This window comes from Chelonia mydas, chromosome 2, assembly GCF_015237465.2.
Source record: "Chelonia mydas isolate rCheMyd1 chromosome 2, rCheMyd1.pri.v2, whole genome shotgun sequence".
Lineage (NCBI taxonomy): Eukaryota > Metazoa > Chordata > Testudines > Cheloniidae > Chelonia > Chelonia mydas.
The window spans coordinates 254,158,545-254,176,723 of record NC_057850.1 but is presented as its reverse complement, the minus strand read 5'-3'; the positions used below and the strand labels follow the sequence as shown (position 1 = coordinate 254,176,723).

Sequence of the window (18,179 nt, the reverse complement as noted above, 5' to 3'; positions counted from 1 at the left end):
CTAGCTCCTACCTGTATTTTACCAATTTCTTTCCTACTTCTAAACTAGGATACAGAGTTCACCCTTTAATATATTCATCCTTAAGGGATATCACCACCTAAATTGTGTGCTGCTCCTCAACTGTTGGCTTTCCCCAGCCCCTACTTTAAGAAATCCTCAGCAACCTTTTTAGTTTTACATGCCAGCAGTCTGCTTCCATTTTGATTAAGGTGGAGCCCATCCATCTCATATAGGCTACTCCTTCCCCAAAAGGTTCCCCTAGTTCCTAATAAACCTAATCTCATTCTTACCCCATCATCTCATCAATGCATTTAGACCTTGCAGTTCTGCCTGTTAAACTGCCCTGCACATGGAACTGGTAGCATTCTCTGAAATGCTTCCATGGAGGTCCTGGACTTTAATTTCTTAACTAGCAGCCTAAATTTGGCCTCCAGGACCTCTCCCCCTATCTTTCCCTGTGTCATTGGTACCTATGTGTAGCACTCACTAGCACCACCTATAAGGCTATAGATGTCTCATGAGATCTGATACCACTGCACCAAGCAGATAATTCACTATGTGGTTCTCCCAGTCATCACAAACCCAAATATGATTAGAATCAGGATTAGAATTCAAAATGATCTTCACAAACTGGAGAAATGGCCTGAAATAAATAGGATGAAATTTAATAAGGACAAATTCAAAGTACTACACTTAGGAAGGAATAATCAATTGGCCAAATACAAGATGGGAAATGACTTCCTAGAAATGGATTTGAGGGTTATGGTGGATCACAAGTTGAATGAGTCAGCAATATAATGCTGTTGCAAAAAAAGTAAACATCATTCCGGGATGTATTAGCAGTGTTGTAAGCAAGACTTGCTCTAGATAATACTTAGTCCTACGTCAGTGCAGGGGACTGTACTAAATGACCTGTCAAGGTACCTTCTAATCCTACATTTCTGTGATTTCTATCTATTTCTAATGATAGAGTTCCTGATATTTGGGTCCTGGCCTCTACTGTTTACCCCTGTGATGAAGGAGTATCACTGATAAGTGAGTAGTACTCAGCTGCCATTGTGCCTAGCACCTCCAAGGGGGCTATGAGTCACCAGTTCAGCCTCTCTGATCAAGTTAGGTTTTAGATCTGGGTAAACTTTAGATTTTAGACCAAGATTTTAAAATGCTTAGCCTGTTAACAATGCTAAGCCCTCTAAAAACTAGATTTTAAACTAAGATTTTAAATGCTTGGCTAGTAGCATGCTAAGATCCCTGCAAACTAGTTTTAAAGAGCTTACACTGTTAAGCCTTCAAAGTTCAAAATCAGGATGTTCAAATTGAGAATTTAATTTCTTCTAAAAATAAAATAATTTTAAAAACCTCACCTTTTCAAGTCTTACTCAATAGTGGGCTGGCTAGGGTGACACAAACCATGACCCTCTGTGTTGGAAACAGAGAGATGTGGGTGAGGCAATGTCTTTTATTGGACTCCTGCTGATAATAGCTCATCTTAACTAATTAGCCTCTCATAGTTTGTATGGTAACTTCCAACTTACCTGTATGTATATATGTATATCTTACTATATGTTCCATTCTATGCATCCGATGAAGTGGGCTGTAGCCCATGAAAGCTTATGCTCTAAAAAATTTGTTAGTCTCTAAGATGCCGCAAGTACTCCTGTTCTTTTTACTGGACTAACGTCTTTGTGGAGGAAATAGTCTTTTTTCTTTTGTCTGTCACACTCACCGTAACAAACATAACACTTTGGTCAGTGAATTGCTTCTTCATGGAGAATTACTCCCCCCAACCCAGTAATATATGGGACTTTTATGATCAGATCTCTTGTACTCCATTAAAAAAAAATTATTTAAATAATTAAATCCCACAGCTAGTAATGCTTTCCTAGTGAGTGATGCGTTCTGACGACAATTTAAATCACTGTTGAAAGCATGTGATCACCTTAAAATTGCTTAATCTAAAGTGGGGAGCAGAGAAAGAAGAATTAAGTTTTGCAGCACTTCTCCCTTTTTCATCCTGCCCGTATCGGTTTAGACTTTAGCTTTTTCCCCCAGGCAGCTCCGAAAATGTAGTAAGGAGGCTGTTTCCAGGGCTCTCACATTTGCAGTACATTACCTTGAGCCCTGTACTTTGTAGCTGTTACACAATAGGGAGAAGACTACAATTCCCATAGTACTTCCACATACTGGTACTACAGTGACATCACACATGACAGGGCTGAGAATGGTTGTATAGCAAGAGGAACGAAAATGTAAGCTCGTTTTTTTTTTTTTTTACTCCCGTAGCAGGGCCTTGGGCAACCTGAAATCCTTGTACAGAAGAGGCGATTGCTGTTGCTGCAGCGGATGCATTTAAACAGGGGAAGTGTTTGAAGGGGCTGTGGGGTGGGTGGCATCCAAGTGCAGGCAGTTCGCAGTGTTTCTCCTAGTAGGCGCAGATTTGCGGCGACTCTGTCTAGGGCAAGCCGAGAGGAGTGAGTGCTTAATGCTAATGCTGCTAGTTTAGCTTCTGAATTCATACTAGGGGCTTTTTGCTGCGCGCAGACCAAGCCCTGCCTGCCTTTCTCCCCTGTTTGTGGATTGTGCTGCTTCAGTGGGTGGCGGAGAGACGCTGGCCAGAGCCTGGCAACAGTTTCTATATGCAAGGAGTATCGGAGGTGTGCAGTGTGCGTGTGTGTCCCATGGCAGCGGTGTTTAGGGGAGGCGGACGAGGTTCAGCAAGGTACAAGACTACGCCACTAGACTTCATGGCACAGGGATCAGCTGGTGCTGCAGTGCGTATGGTTGGTATGTTTTAACACCTCTGCTGCTTTTGCTTCCCCAGTGGCTTGTGTCGGTGGGAGGAACGCACTCAGGGAACGGCTGGTGGTAACGTTTGTGCAGGTTTTGTTTTGGTGGAAGTTGACTCTCACACCTGGAATTCAGTTATATGTGCATTGTCTAGATCAGGGGCGATGTTTGCAGGCTGTATGAATATTGCTGTTGTAGTGAGTGGAAAATACAGCCTAACAAAGCATTTTTTTCAGAATAATATTTTCTAAAGGAGCTAGATTGGTGGCCTGCTTAGAAGAAGCTGTGATAACCTAGTTGCCTGGCTGTGCCCAACCTTTATAAATAACCTCGGAAATTGCTATTGTTAACACTTATCACAAAAGCCCAAGACTCCAAACCGCAGTTGTATGTTATTGGTCGCTCAAAAGGAGCCTTCTACTAGGGGAAAAAGACAAATTTATTAGTAGGGAGGACAGCGAGGGATCACCATCTATCACTCCTTCACTCTAATCAAACGAACACCGAACAGTTTAGTAACTTTCCAGCCAGATAATTTTTCCTTTCATTTCTGTATTTTGTGGCTTGTATTGTTAAATAGCATGACACAATGTTTACCTCAATCTGATATTTTTGAGATCTTTGTCTGGGTTTCCCTTCTGTAGGAATTTTAAAAATTGCTGACAGAAGGAAGCAGTTTCTGAATCTAATCACAGTAGGCTAATATAAATAAGAAATAAATCCTTATATGAATGTAATAATGAGCTACCTAGTACATTTAAATCTTGGCACAGGTGAGGGGAGAGTTCTCTTACTTGATAACAGACATTGGCTTGTTGCTTTCAGCTCCTTTTGAGACATTCAGTGCCAGTCAATTTCTTAACATGTTAGGAATATTTTTATAAGTATCTGTTAGTCTATTTAAAAGTGAGAATACATTTTGAAGGACAAAAAATGGAATTTTAGTAGGTATTAAGTAGTGCCCAAATCATCTTTTTTGTTTTGAATAAAACTTTTGGAACAATATTTGGTAACTTCACATTTACTTTCATTTTTTTAAATGGCAGGTTTGTTGATTTTGTACTGTGTCCCTTTTTAACCCTTTCAAAAATATTTTTTATCTTATGATCTGTAATATGTGATTTATAAAAATATTGAAACCCACTTAAACTGACTTGGTTTTGTTGACATTTTAATGGGTCAGAGTTGATAGTCCCTCCTGTTTCCCTGCTCTCCCAGAAGATAATGGATTGTGACAGAGGTATGAATTAAAAGGTGAAGGAAGTGTGGTTAGCTAGTATCAAGCTTCGTTACCTCTCAGTAGAACCTGCAATGAATGACTTATTATTAAATGCTTTATTAGTGGTTTGGCCACTTACGAATCTTATGAATTTTATAGTTTGCCTATTGATAGGGCCGATAAAAGTTGTCTGTTCCCCTTTCCCTCCCTTAAATGAAATATTCTTGAATAGACACCTAATTTGAGTCAGAGCCTTTTGGAAAATATTCTTTTAAATTGAATTTTGCAGACTATTCTAATACTTGACAACTTTATATGAATGCTTCATGAAGAGTTTTTGAAAGTAAGGAATACCTGTTATGTTTTAATAATCGGAGAGCAGAGCTATAAAGTCCTGACCTGTAGTAAAATAATCTTTTTCAGTAAGATTGTTCTGCACTTTGGGTCCCTTTAATACTATTATGAAATAATTTATAACTCATTATACAAAGACTGGCTTCCAAAACTTGAAAGCAGGGGCAAGATCCTCCAAACTCTTTGCACCTGGAACAGCTATTTATATCAATGGTACTTCTGTGTACAGAAGTTTTCTGGCAACAGGTGTACTTTGTAGATTGATTTTTTTTCTTGAAGGTATTTGGGAGCATGTCTGATTCCAAAAGATTGGAAAAAATTGGTGTGGAAACAAGGCCCTTATCTGTAACCTATTTTCATTTTAATTTAGTTTAATTTTACTGTATTTTAAGTAATAAGGCTGTAAACTGAATTTGACAGACAGAAATAACAAAATTAAGGTTCTTATGACCACATTTATTTGCTCACATTGCACATACATTAATGTTGCCAAGAGAGCTTTAACATTTGCATTTCTTGCTGTCCAAGTTTTGAATCTGCAACCTTAAAGTTGCATTAATGTTTCTGTATTTACTTTTTTAATCTTTATTAGGAAAAGAACTACAGTAGTGCATACTTCAAAGGTACCGGTTTGGTGTTAGCCAGGGTGTGGATTGGAGACCTCTGTTCTCCAGTCATTTTTTCAAATTTTTTATGCTCTGTGGCTTTGCAACCCGGAATGCACATGGACCTCCAGAGTGAAGGAGATTCAGAGTAGGTGGTCTGAGAAGGAAGAGAGTTCCCCAGACTTTTCAGTGCCTTTTCCACATCACCTGAATTGTAGAATTTGGCCTTCACTCCTGGACTTCAGATAGCATGGTAAGAGGATTGGCAACCTTTCTCATGTCACCTCAAAATATTTATTTCAAATTGCCTATTCTCTGGAGGCCTAGGTATATTCTGAGGTGCAGAGCCCCAGAACTAGATAAATTTTTACACTTCTCTGTAGTGGCACCCACATACACACTGCATCTGACTAGAAAGGCATAATAAAACATCTGTGTGCGTGCTAAAGCTCCTTCAAATCTTAATATAGTGACTATTTGAAAATTACATTGTTAGGTTTCAGAGTAGCAGCCGTGTTAGTCTGTATCCGCAAAAAGAAAAGGAGCACTTGTGGCACCTTAGAGACTAACAAATTTATTTGAGCATAAGCTTTCGTGAGCTACAGCTCACTTCATCGGATGCATGTAGCTCACAAAAGCTTATGCTCAAATAAATTGGTTAGTCGCTAAGGTGCCACAAGTACTCCTTTTCTTTTTATTGTTAGACAAATTCCCATTCCTCAGTGAGGATAATTTATTGGCTAAATTTGAGGTTTCAGAATTTTGGTGGTGGTTTTTTTAAAGCATGCAAGAAGATAATGGGAAATTGTTTTTTCCCTGCCTTCCCCACACATACATACCTCAGGTAACTCAAAAATAGCCCAATGAATTTCCACAAAAACATTCACCTTTTGGCTGAGCCAAAGCGTGGATTGCTTTCATCCCAAAAAGAGTCTTTTTGTGCCTTAGGTAGGGGAAACTGGTATAATGAAAATCATTTAGCAACCTTATAAGGATACGGTCAACTTTAAAATCATTCTTCTGTCTGAAAAATTTTATATCTGTTATAGTTATGGGTAATGCCTTAGGTAGCGGGGATAGAGAGTACTTGCCTGGATCCTTGCATAGAACTTGGGAGTGACTTAAAACCTGGGGTGGGGTACTGATGGATTCTTCCCTCCCTTGACTCGTGTACTGTCTGAGGAAGCAATTGGAGTCTTGGAGTTAGTGAATATTTTTTTCTCTATGGGGTCAGATGGGGATGAACAAGTGTTGGTGGGACATCCATTACTCTCAAATCCTGTTAAGGGTCTGGAGAGCACCTGGTACTAGCTGAGGCATACAATCCCCCACCCTTCCGTTGAGATCAGAAGAGGCACTTAGCTGTAGGAGTGAAGGAGGCCCCTACCCTCTCCATGTGACTGGAGACCAGATGTAGTTGGGCAGAGGGCAAAAGGAGGAAGTTTGTCTCTCATTTCCTGGCATGACTTTAAATCCAAGAATTTTTTTTAAGTTAAGAGATTTTGCCTCAATGTTGCTGCTACTGAAGAACCAGAACCCGTAGCAGAAGTGTGGATGGGGATGGGAGAAATCCTGCTAAACAATAGCAGATGAAAAAGATAAACAGTTAAAATTTAAAAAAAATAAATTTAAAATAATTCAGGGGATACTATTAAAGGTGCTTTGTGAGAAACATGAATTTTTTAAAATTAGTCAAACAAAATGCAAGCTGTCAGTTTTTCTGTAACTAAAGCATTTGCTTCTGTCAAAGCTATAATGGAAGCATCTTCTATACATAAGATATCCCAAAATGCATTTCAAACAGTGAATTATTTACTACTAGTGCAATGAGTGTGCATGCATATTAGCCATTAAGTGCTCAGCAACAGCTCAGAGAAAGCCGTGGACATTGAAAATCTATTCTACTGAGAGAGAATGTTGGCTAGGACACAAAGGTGGTTCCATAATCTTTTCAAACAGCTGCCATAGACTTTAACTTTTACTTGGACACCTACCTACATACGTGGCATCGTGGAGTATCACCCAGTGATTTGAAATGCTCCCCAGTTTCCTCCTGTTCTAGGACATAAACTGCTTGCAATAGAATGCTTACCCCTCCCCACTTCATAATTGCATACCTGGTCAGATGCAGTATTGTTTCTTTTATATTCCTGTGAAATATCCTGTATAATACAATGTGATAGGTGTTGTGATATATTAGATGAATTGTTGGGTCTTTTTCAGTAAGTCTACTTCTACACACAGATGAATGTGCTAATAGCTGAGCCATATTGATCGTATACATGTTATTTAACAGATCAATAAGGCCTTATCTTCACTGCATGCCTACCATAGGGTAAGCAATCACAGGTTAATTAACCAGTGGTAATCTAAGCCATGAGAGTGCATCCACACCTATTGTGCTGTCGCTCCTTGTGTCCACACTTGTTCTGTATCTGGCCATGACAGGCAATATAACTATCTGAGCATATCTTGAGCATATCTCAAGACTGCTGACACCACAACTTACTACATGGCTCTGTGTTCCCATTTACAGGGTGTTGTGGAGCAACTTGTCTGCCCACGCTGGGGACTGTGGGAGGCAGTTTAATGGAGAGAAGGCTTCAGTAAATTCTTTGGTTTGGGTATATCGAAAATACCAATCAACAGAGGAATTGAAATGAACTAAAATAGAATAAAAATTAGTCAAAAGAAAACGATTGTAAAATAACTATTTATTCTTTTAATGATATGTATGTAAGAAAAGTGTGGCTAGAAGAAACTTCTTTTGAAACCTTTTAGTTTTCTGTCTTTTCCTATGTCTACACTAGCACTTCTGTCTGTATAACTGGAAACCCCCCCCCCCCCCCCCCCCGAGCAACATAAATTACACTGATAAAAGCACTAGTGTGGACAGCGCTACGTTGGCGGGAGAGCATCTCTCACCAATATAGCAACTGCCGCTCATTAGGGGCGGTTTAATTATGTCGACGGGAGAGCTGTCTCCCTTCGACATAGAGCGGCTACATGGGAAATCTTGCAGCTGTATCAGTACAGCTGTGCCGCTGTAAGATCTGTAGTGTAGACCTGGCCTTAATCTAGTCTGAAAAGCTTGAATGAATCAGCCTTTAGAATAGGCTAACAGACTTTTAATGGCTCTCATTAAAACTCATTTGTTCCTGATTAACTGTCCTGAATAACTTCATGTGTACACACTCATTCTGTTTAGTTGAACAGCTGTTGCACTGTAAATTCACACCCTATCTTAATCCAAATTAACTTTCAAGTGTAGACAAGACCTTAGTTTTAGCTTGAGAGACAGTAGGCAAAGTCAACCACCGTCCAAGTTATAGTGCTGACATTGCCTAGCTACACTGGCATAAACACTACAAATGACTTGTCCTCACTTAGGATCTTACAGTGAGATAATTATTGCACATTTGTTATCCTGCTTTAAAAAAAAAATCTGTCATTGAGGATAAATCCTAAGAGTTTCACTTTTTCAAGGGATTTTTAGTGGGCGTTGTTCTGCTGTATCAAACCCAGAGACAGATGAAGGTGGAGAAACGGCGAGCATGCAAACTTAAATTACGAGGCTGCATAGAGGCAAATTAATAGTCACCTTCTGTGGTTAAGCCTGTTAAGTCTTCACTGGGAAGTCCTACTTCTATAATTGATTGTAAGTCATTGCTGATAATCACGGAGTTTACACTCTATCTTTTATAAATGTACATATGGCCAGCTCTATTTTTTTCAACCCATTCTCCAAGAGCCAAACTGTTACTCTGGGAAATCTTGTTTGTTGGGAATCTTAACTTGAAAGTGCAAAACTGGCTGTGAGGTGGAGTAGCCATGTTGTGACTAGCCTATGAGACAGCTTTAATTTTTTTCTTGACATATTGTTAAGGGCCCTACAAATGTTGATGTTTTGGAAAAAAACTGACTAATGTGAAGCTTTTAAATATTGCCCACGTTATTCTTCAGTCGACTGCTCTTTATTTAATTACAGCACTTGGAAGTCTAATATCACTAAGTTCATCCTTTTGAAATTAGACTTCAGTTTACCCACTTGCTGTTTGTTGGTGAATGACACTGAACTCATTAACACCATGTAGGTGAAAACTGACAGACCTAGTCAATTTTCACTCTTCTGCATCTTGCAGAAGCTCTGAGAAGCCAGGGAGACACTGGGAGTATCTGCCTGAAAACTTAAACCAGTGTGGTGCTGTCTTACTAACTTCTGTTTGCATTTGGAAGGTATCTTTTTCTTTTTAATGAAATTGTAAATTCTGCAGAAAGTTATGGCAATTGTCAGGGAAATTTTCCAATTTGTGCTGGATGAGTGGATTTTTCAAGCCTTGGACTGGAATATAGTACTGTCATTTTGGCTGAACCTTATTTACTCAACTAATAACAAGTTAATCATCTTTAATGTTTCATTTTTTGGCCTTCTGAATAATACATACTATTTTTTTCTTAAAACGCTGATGTTTCTGGTTAAAATTGCTAACCATTGCTTTTCATGTTTAATTATCTTTAAATAGGCTACACCTGTGCTTAAGATTCTGAATTTCTGCATATTTGGCAATGCAACAAACTTGGGAAAAGAGAATTTGTATTCTGACAGCAAGGACATGGTCAAACAAAGTGCCATTCTCAGTCATTACGAGCCACAGGTGAGTCCAAAGTAATTGCTTTCTTAGATGAATAGAAATGGAGTTCTCTTAGTGTTCGTTTAGTTTTTTTCAGACTGAAATGTATACGTTAACCCTATATGGTGTGTCTTTAGGTTTCTTATATGCTAGAGGTGGAAAAGATCTCTAGTGTCTCCATTTGCATCACTATACAGAAGAGTAATCCTAGATTTCTACAGCAATCAACAATTCCATGTCTAGTCTGGCCTCAAGTGACTCTAGTGATGATAATCTCATGAGCTTCTTTGGCAAAATATTCTGAAAAATAGTCGCAAGAAGTTGTTACCACTTGATAAGTGCTCAGTGGCAATATAAAATGAATTAATTTTCAGTCCACTTCCCAGCTAACTGTTATCCACATAAAAAAGATCATCAATACAATAGACACTATGCATCCTTGATGGCAATCAGGTTATAAAGGCTAAGGAAAGATGGGCATCACAGAATGGTGGGAGTCCTAGCAGGTGCTAGCAGCTGCTATTGTCTGAAAACAGAAGGATGCTCTTAGTCTTCAGCTGTGATTCCATATCCGAGAGTAGGATGTGGCTCTTAATGGTTAAGCAAATGGACGCCTCAAACATGCATGGCCTGACTGTGATGTCGAGGACAGAATTCTTATTGTTATGTCCCAGTATTTACAGCTTATTAAAAATGAGCTGAATGTTTGTCATGGTGTGCGTTGAGAGAGAAGGTATTCCACCAGAGTATGTTGTTGTTACATTTCCTTTACCAATTGGATACAATAAGAGAGCTTGTTTTTTGAGGAAGGAGAGGTTTGTATCCCCTGCTAGCTGATAAGAGAGGCTGGGTGAAATCATGGCCCCACTGAAGTAAATGGGGCTAGGGGTTGCATGCATTTTCCCCTTAGTGGTATCCATAGGGCTGGCCGTAGCTCCCCCTGGAGCCCTGCGCACGTGCACCAGTATAAGGGGCACCGCCGACTCCACACCCTCTCAGTTCCTTCTTATCAACAGTGCCAGTTGGCTGGAACGCCTTCTTGCTTAGCAAGGCTTTCCTAACAGTGATTTGGACTCAGATCTGGTATATATAATTTTTGTAGTTAGTGAGTTTAGTTACAAGTCTTAGTGTGTGTATATATAGTGTAGTTCAGATAGTTATTCCAGTCTTAGAGGGACGTTGTCCCAGGGACTGGGCATGCCCCAGTCTTCAGGCTTCAAGCCATGCTCATCCGGTGCCAAGTCTATGCCGGTGTGCGACCACATATGGCCTATCTCAAGTGCCTCGGGGAAGCTCACGTTAAGGAGAAGTATCGAATCTGCAGGGGCTTCAGACCAAGGACTTTGAAAAACAGAGACATTCACTTGAAGGCTCTGCTAATGGAGGCAGCCCTCAGACTGGCCTCGGAGCTGTCCCACTCCGAATCAGTGCTAAGTACTTCGGCCTGTGTATGAAGTGCACCACCAGCACTGGACTCTTTTTGGCACCGTTCTCCATGCCTGGTGCCAAGGAAGAAGCACAAGAAACAATGCTTTGAAAGAGGGCGCTCCCCGGCACCGAAGAGAGACAGGAGGGGAGCAGCGGACATAGTGAGATCTGTGCCAGGCCACTTTTCCTCCCCAGAGCTGCATCGAGCCCAGTTCGGGACCCACCTCCCACTCCTGGGAGTGGTTGTGGTACCTCATGCCTGCGGGCCCCCTCAACTCCAGAGGTCTTCCAGGCTGCAAAGGACTTGTTGTCCCTCCTGATGCCACCCACCCCCCAAGGTCCCATGCCTGTCAGGGACAAAAGGGTGCAAAGCGTAGAGAGCTCCTTTGCGGCACCGACAGTAGCAGCACCTTCCAGGGGGAAGTGCTGCATGGCCCCCCCCACAAGGGTCCCTGACCTGGCATTGGTCACTGCTTCCCCAGCATTACCTGGAGGTGGAACCATGGAACCGGGCATGGCCCCTCCTCCCCCAGTCTCTGGGAAAAGAGTTCTTCGCTCCGCCAAAAGAAGTACCGGTACCTGTCGTACACACCAGACTTTGGTACTGGACCTGCAGCAGCCGCCTGGCCACCGGGACATTGGCTCATGCAGTGATAGTATTGGAACCCATGGGGGTTTCCCCGGCTACCGGGGCCCCCTTCCCAGTAATCGTACTCAGTTGGTCTGAGAGGCGAGCCACTACTTTGTCCTCCGGCACCGACCCTGGCTCCGAGGTCACGGAAGTGACCTCACTGAAGGTGGTAGTAGGATTATTTAACCTGGTCGCGCCAGATGACTTCAGGACATATCAGGAGCTCCTGCTAGGGTCACCACAAACTTGGAGATAGAGGAGCTGAAGGAGTCCACTCACAGCCTGATAGATGTCTTGGCTGCAGCGGCTCCCTCCAGAGTGGCCCTCCCAGTCAATGAGGGGGTTGTAGGACCAGTCAGGGCTCTATGGCAGACCCTTCCTCTCTGCCCCGTACCTCAGAATGGGTAGAAAAGAAGTACTATATACTGGCCACCAGGTTCGAGTACTTGTATTCACATCCCCCCATGGGATCCCTGGTGGTGTCAGCCGCAAATGACAGGGACAGGCAGAGGAAGCCCAGTGACACCTCAAAAAATAAGGAGGCCAAGAGACTGGATCTTTTTGGGAGAAAGGTTTATTACATGGGCAGCCTCCAGCTTCGTATCTCTAACCAGCAGGTGTTGCTTGGGGGTATGATTTTAACTTGTGGGACTCGATAGCCAAGTTCAGAGACTCTCCGCAGCAGGAGTCGAGGCACGAGTTCATGGCCATCCTGGAGGAGGGCAAGACTGTGGCCAGAGCTTCCTTACAGGCAGCTCTGGATGCAGCCAACTCGGCGGCCAGAACAATGGCGTATGCGGTCACCATGAGACACTGTTTGTGGCTCCAGTTATCGGGCCTCTCGCGTGAGGTGCTGCAGTTGGTCCAGGACCTCCCCTTCGAGGGCACCACTCTGTTCTCTGAACAGATGGACTCCAAGCTGTGTGGTCTCAAAGATTCAAGGGCTACACTTCGCTCTGTACACTCCCCCGGCCTCCAGGAAGCATTTCCAGCCTCAACAGCCTCCCAGATTCTCGGGGCCTCCCAGACATGATTCCTGTAAGAAGAAAGGAAAGGGCTACAGGCGTCACCAGGCCCTACCTTCCACCTCAGCCTCCCAGAAGGGCTCAAGTAGATACCCAGTGAGTCCAGGCAGGCCTTTTGAGGGTATGCCTGAGGACAGTATAACAGACCTGAGTCAGGATCCATCCCCCTCTTTTGTTTTTGGACCTCCTGTTTCCCTTCTGTACTGCATGGTGTCACATAACATGCTACAGTACATAACAGTAGAGGAAGTTCCTCGAGACTTGAGAGGGAAGGGGTTCTACTCCTGATGTTTCCTAATCCTGAAGGCCAAGGGGGGCCTGCATCCCATCCTGGACCTGTGTTGCCTCGACAAATATCTCAAGAAACTGAGGTTCCGCGTGGTCTCCCTGTCTTCCATCCTTCCCTCTCTGGATCTGGGAGAGTGGTATGTCACCCTTGATCTCAAGGATGCTTATTTCCACATTTCCATCTTCCATGGACACAGAAGATTCCTTCAGTTTGTGGTGGGCCAGTGCCACTAGCAGTTCACTGCATTCCCCTTCAGCCTGTCAGCTGTCCCACAGACCTTTACAAAGTATATGGTGATGGTTGCAACTTACCTGGGACGTCGAGGTGTACGAATCTACCCGTACCTCGATGATTGGCTGATCAAAGGCCATTTGCAAGCTCAGGTTCAGCACAGCGTTGGCATAATACAGGCCACCTGTTGGGCCTGTTAGTAAGCAAATAGAAATCAGTGCTAGTCCCAATGCAAATAGTAGAGCTTATGGGGCAGTGCTCAACTCTACCCAGGCCAGGGCCTTTCTACCAGAAGCCCGGTTCCAAACTATGTCAGATCTAATTGCCCACATCACAGCTCATCCACTTTATGAGTGCCCAGGTATGCCTCAGGCTGCTAGGTCACATGGCAGTGTGTATTTACGTGGTGCAATATGTGAGGTTACACCTCAGACCCCTACAGATGTGGCTGGCATCGATCTATTCCCTGGGCAGACACCACTTGGACTCAGTTCTCACAATCCCATCAACTGCCTTAGCATCTCTGACTTAATGGGTAGACCCGCATTCGGTTATAAAATGGGTGCCCTTTGCTGGCCCGTATCCATCAGACACCTTGGTTACGGACACATCAGAACTCGGTGGGGAGCCCACCATGGCTCAGGATCCAAGGGCTCTGGTCCCAGGAAGCGCTAAACTCAGGGCGATACATTTGGCCTGCTAGGTGTTTTTTCCCCAGCTGTCCAGCAAGGTTGTGCAGGTCTCGATGGACAACACAGCCTTGATTATTTTATGTCAACAGGCAAGGGGGAAACTTGCTCCTCAGGCCTGTGTCAGGAGGCCCTCCGTCTGTGGGACTTGTACGTGAACCACGCCGTCCGCCTCGAGGCGGAACACCTTCCCAGAGAACAGAATGCGTTGGCCGATCAACTCAGCGGGTCCTTTTCCTTTCATCCCGAGTGGTCCCTTCACCCAGAGGTAGTCAGTGCTATCTTCCAGAAGTGGGGGACTCTCCAGGTGGACCTGTTTGCCACCAGACAGAACAGGAAATGCCTCAGGTTCTGCTCACTGCACAGACTCAGCGAGGGCTCTCTGTCAGACGCCTTCCTGCCCTCGTGGGTGGGCAGGCTGCTGTTTGCCTTTTCACTGATCCCCTTGGGGTTCACAAGGTCCTCCTAAAAGAGGGACAAGGCGAAGGTTATCTTGATAGCTCCGGCATAGCCACGCCAGCTTTGGTTCGGCACACTTCTGGACCTCTTGGTGGCAACTCTGTTAGAGCTCCCATGACATCCGGACTTGATTTCACAGGACCAAGACCGGTTGCTTCACGCAAACCTCGCCTCCTTACACCTGATGGTGTGGCTTCTGTGTGGCTAAACTCCGAGGAGCAGGCCTGCTCGAAGCAGGTCCAGCAAGTCTTGCTAGGTAGCAGGAAACACTCCACCAGGGCTACCTACTTGACTGAGGGGAAACGTTTCACTTGTGGGACTGTGAGTGGAATCTTTCTCCATCTCAGCCCTCGCTGCAGTTCCTCTTGGAGTATTTGATCCACCTGAAGCACCAGAGTCTGACTGTCTTCAATCAACGTTCACTTGGCAGCCATCTCAGCTTTCCATCCTCTGGTCCGGGGCAGATCAATCTTCTCCCATGAGATGATGATCAGGTTCCTCAAGGGCTTAGAAAGGTCTACACACAGGTTTGTGCCCTGATTCCCCCATGGGACTTAAACCTGGCCCTCTCAAGGCTCCCGGGTCTCCCCTTTGAGCCGTTAGCTTCTTGTTCTTTCCTACTCCTCTTGTGGAAGGTTGCCTTCCTAGTGGTGATTACCTCGGCCAGAAAGGTCTCTGAAATCAAAGCTTTGACTTCAGAACCCCCGTATACAGTGTTCTTCAAAGACAAGGTCCAGCTGCGCCCCCACCTGGCCTTCCTTCCAAAGATGGTGTTGCAGTTCGTAACAACGAGGACATTTTTCTGCCTGTTTTATTTCCGAAGCCTCACAGCACCGCTGTGGATTGTCGACTACATACGTTAAATGTTAGATGGGCCTTAGCCTTCTATATTGAAAGAACTAAGCCTTTCTGCAAGTCTACGCAGTTTTCATGGCCGTGGTGAACAGGATGAAAGGTCTACCGGTGTCATCCCAAAGAATCTTGTCCTGGATAACCGCCTGCATCCGAGCTTGCTATGAACTGGTGAACGTTCCACCTCCGGCTATCATGACAGCTCATTCTACAAGAGTCCAGTCTTCATCAGCAGTGTTCCTCGTGCAGATACCAATCCAGGATATCTACAGGGCCGCAATGTGGTCATCAATTCAGACCTTCGCATCCCACTATGCCGTCACCCAACAGGCCCGTGACGATGCTAGTTTCGGGAGAGCAGTGTTGTGATCGGCACATACATGAACTTGGAGCCCACCTCCGGGGATACTGCTTGTGAGTCACCTAGTATGGACTGGACATGAGCAAGCACTCGAAGAAGAAAAAATGGTTCCTAATCTTTCGTAACAGTTGTTCTTCGAGAAGCGTTGCTCATGTCCATTCCCTGACCCACTCTCCTATCCTCTGTTGGCATTACCTGCAAGAAGGAACTGAGAGAGTGCGGAACCGGTATAAGGGGTGCCACCGGCTCATGTTCGCAAGGCTCCAGGGGATGCTAGAGCTGGCCCTACGGATACCACTAAGGGGAAAATCTCCTGCAACTCTGCATGTAGCGTGCACATAACTAGCCTGGAATGGACATGAGCAACATATCTCGAAGAACAACAGTTACGAAAAGTTAGTAACCATTTCTTTCTTTATTAAAGTGCCCTATAACATCAAAATGTTGTCCAGTCCATTCAGGTTAAGTGCCTTTTCTGCCAAGCTACATTTATCTGATTGGGTCAGAGTGGGGAAGAGAGACCTACTAAGAAAAAGGTATGGTGGTTACCACCAAATCAAACTGAGGCCTAGGTCTTGCAACAAGCAGGGCTTTAGTGTTCTGGTTTCTTGAGGATCTAATAGAGAAATTCAAAGCAGCTGAATCCCACTGTAGGTGTGTGTACCCCATGTGTGCAAGCCCAGAATCTTTTATCCAGCTGTATTCATTGGGGCTGCTCATGCATCCTGTACTCCCTCATGCCCCTCCCAAGGATATAAAGAGTGGAGCAGCCCCAGCTGCCACTCAATTCCTTCTTGCTGCTAATGGCAGCAAGACAGAGCTACATTGTGTCCTTTTGCCTCCCTGTAGTTTCTTAGGTTGTTTAGGATAGTTACGTAGTGAGTTAACTACTGTTCTTCGTAGCCTATACGTTTTTATTTAGTGCCCATTGGCCACCCCACCCCACCCCCAAAAAAAGGCAAAATGTATTTTTTTGTTCGAGTCTCCCCTGGTATTGAGGTGCAAGTCTGATGGCTGACACTGTCTTTGGGCTTTAAAATCTGCACTGCCTGTGAATCACCTGTGCCTGCAAATAATGGACATACTAAGTGCCTTTTTTTTTTGTTTAGGGGAACTATTACGGACAAATGTTCAGTATCCAAATCTTTTTCTATGTGCATGCAGGGAGCTATAGATACCCTTTGAAAAATGTTTCTGATGGAAAGGTCAGTGAGGAGTTTTCCCAAATTTGAAGTCCCTCATCAAAATCAATCTGCTGTTTTAAAGCTGGTTTCTGGTAGTGCTTCAGCTACCAGCAATGCTACTCATATTGGATAGCATGCCTACGGCTCTAAGAGACCTCATGCTTCTCAAAAACATGCTGAGCCTTCTCTTCAGTCCTCTTCAGGTCAGTCAGTCTGACTCTTCCTGCTCAAGATAGGAAGGAGCAGAGATCTTCAGATGGTGTTTGGCACTGGTCACTGTCCTTGGCACCAGCCATTGCTCTGATGTCTCCAAGCTCGTTCCTTCCAAATCTGATCAGCACCGTGAGTCTTCAGGGACTAGGGAAGGCCTTCTTCCACTTGGTACTGTGTTGACAGTTCTCAGTGACCAATACTACTTCTTCGGTACTGATACCATTGGTGCTGTCTGCCACAGATTCTTCAGTACCACACCTTAATAAAAAGATCCCAATTTACTGAGACATCCACACTGGTGCCATGGAGCTCAGTCTGCCTTGGTACTGATTCCTCTCTCAATGCATGCTGCCTTTACAACCTCTAGGATAATAGTGATCACTCCAATACCAGAATCTCCTGTCTTTGATATTCTCTAATATCTACTGGATTCAAGTCCCTTCTGGTATGGGAACCAAAGGTATTGATTATGAAAGAATCTCCCTGAGACAGTTATCTGTGGTACCAATATCTATTTTTCAATAACTAGAGTCTAGATCTCCACAGTCTGTTACAACCCCTCAGATAGTATGTACCATTCTGGATGGAGTTCTGCTAGTCTGTATCTTCATTTTATGACCGTAGAAGTGCTTCTTGTAGATTTTCTCCTCGCTCTCCTAGACTGGTTCCTGAAAGAGATCTAAGAAGGAGTCCTTCTTGTCATAGATCCCATACTTCTGACAGGTTTCAGGCACCTTACATCCTGTGGCATTATCTGCCTTTCCTGTATGGAATACAGTCTTGGAATGCAGGTCAGTATGGAATCCTCAACATTTTCCTGCTTCTTATTCATCTAGATTCATGTCTGAGAATAGATCACCTCTTCCTAAAGAACCATCTAAGGTAACTCTCTGACCGCAGCTCGTCCAGGAAGTTGAACAGGAACCTCATGGAGGACAATGAGGGACCAACGCATTCCTTTGGCTAGTTTATTTTCGTCACCAAATAAGGCTATAGCACCATCTGCTCCTTCCACAGCCTAACTTCAAGGCAAGTCAGGACCTCCTTTAAAATGATGGTGGAGACCTTAGATATACTCCTCAAAGTCATTCAGGAAAGCTCTCTCAAATTATTTGATATTCTGCATCCAGTCTCTCAAGTCTGTTTGGCCATGCCAATCGGTGAGAGTACCCTTGAGCCAGCTGAAGAGTTGTGGCATGCCCCATGCTTATTTTTACTTGT

The 18,179-nt window shown here is 44.0% G+C and overlaps 1 protein-coding gene across 8 annotated transcripts in view; it reads left to right on the top strand.

The window, feature by feature from the left end:
* The first annotated feature begins 830 nt into the window (after positions 1-830).
* The window catches only part of LOC102939338 (meiosis-specific coiled-coil domain-containing protein MEIOC), a 41,379-nt gene continuing 24,030 nt past the window's right edge, over positions 831-18,179 (top strand). Inside the window, exons 1-2 of one of the 8 annotated variants that reach the window (XM_037891232.1) lie at positions 831-920; positions 9,489-9,620. In XM_037891232.1, the coding sequence (XP_037747160.1) occupies positions 9,579-9,620 (42 nt within the window). In that variant the 5' untranslated portion in view covers positions 831-920; positions 9,489-9,578. The other 7 variants (XM_037891233.1, XM_037891231.2, XM_037891229.2 and 4 more) reach the window with 7 other exon arrangements.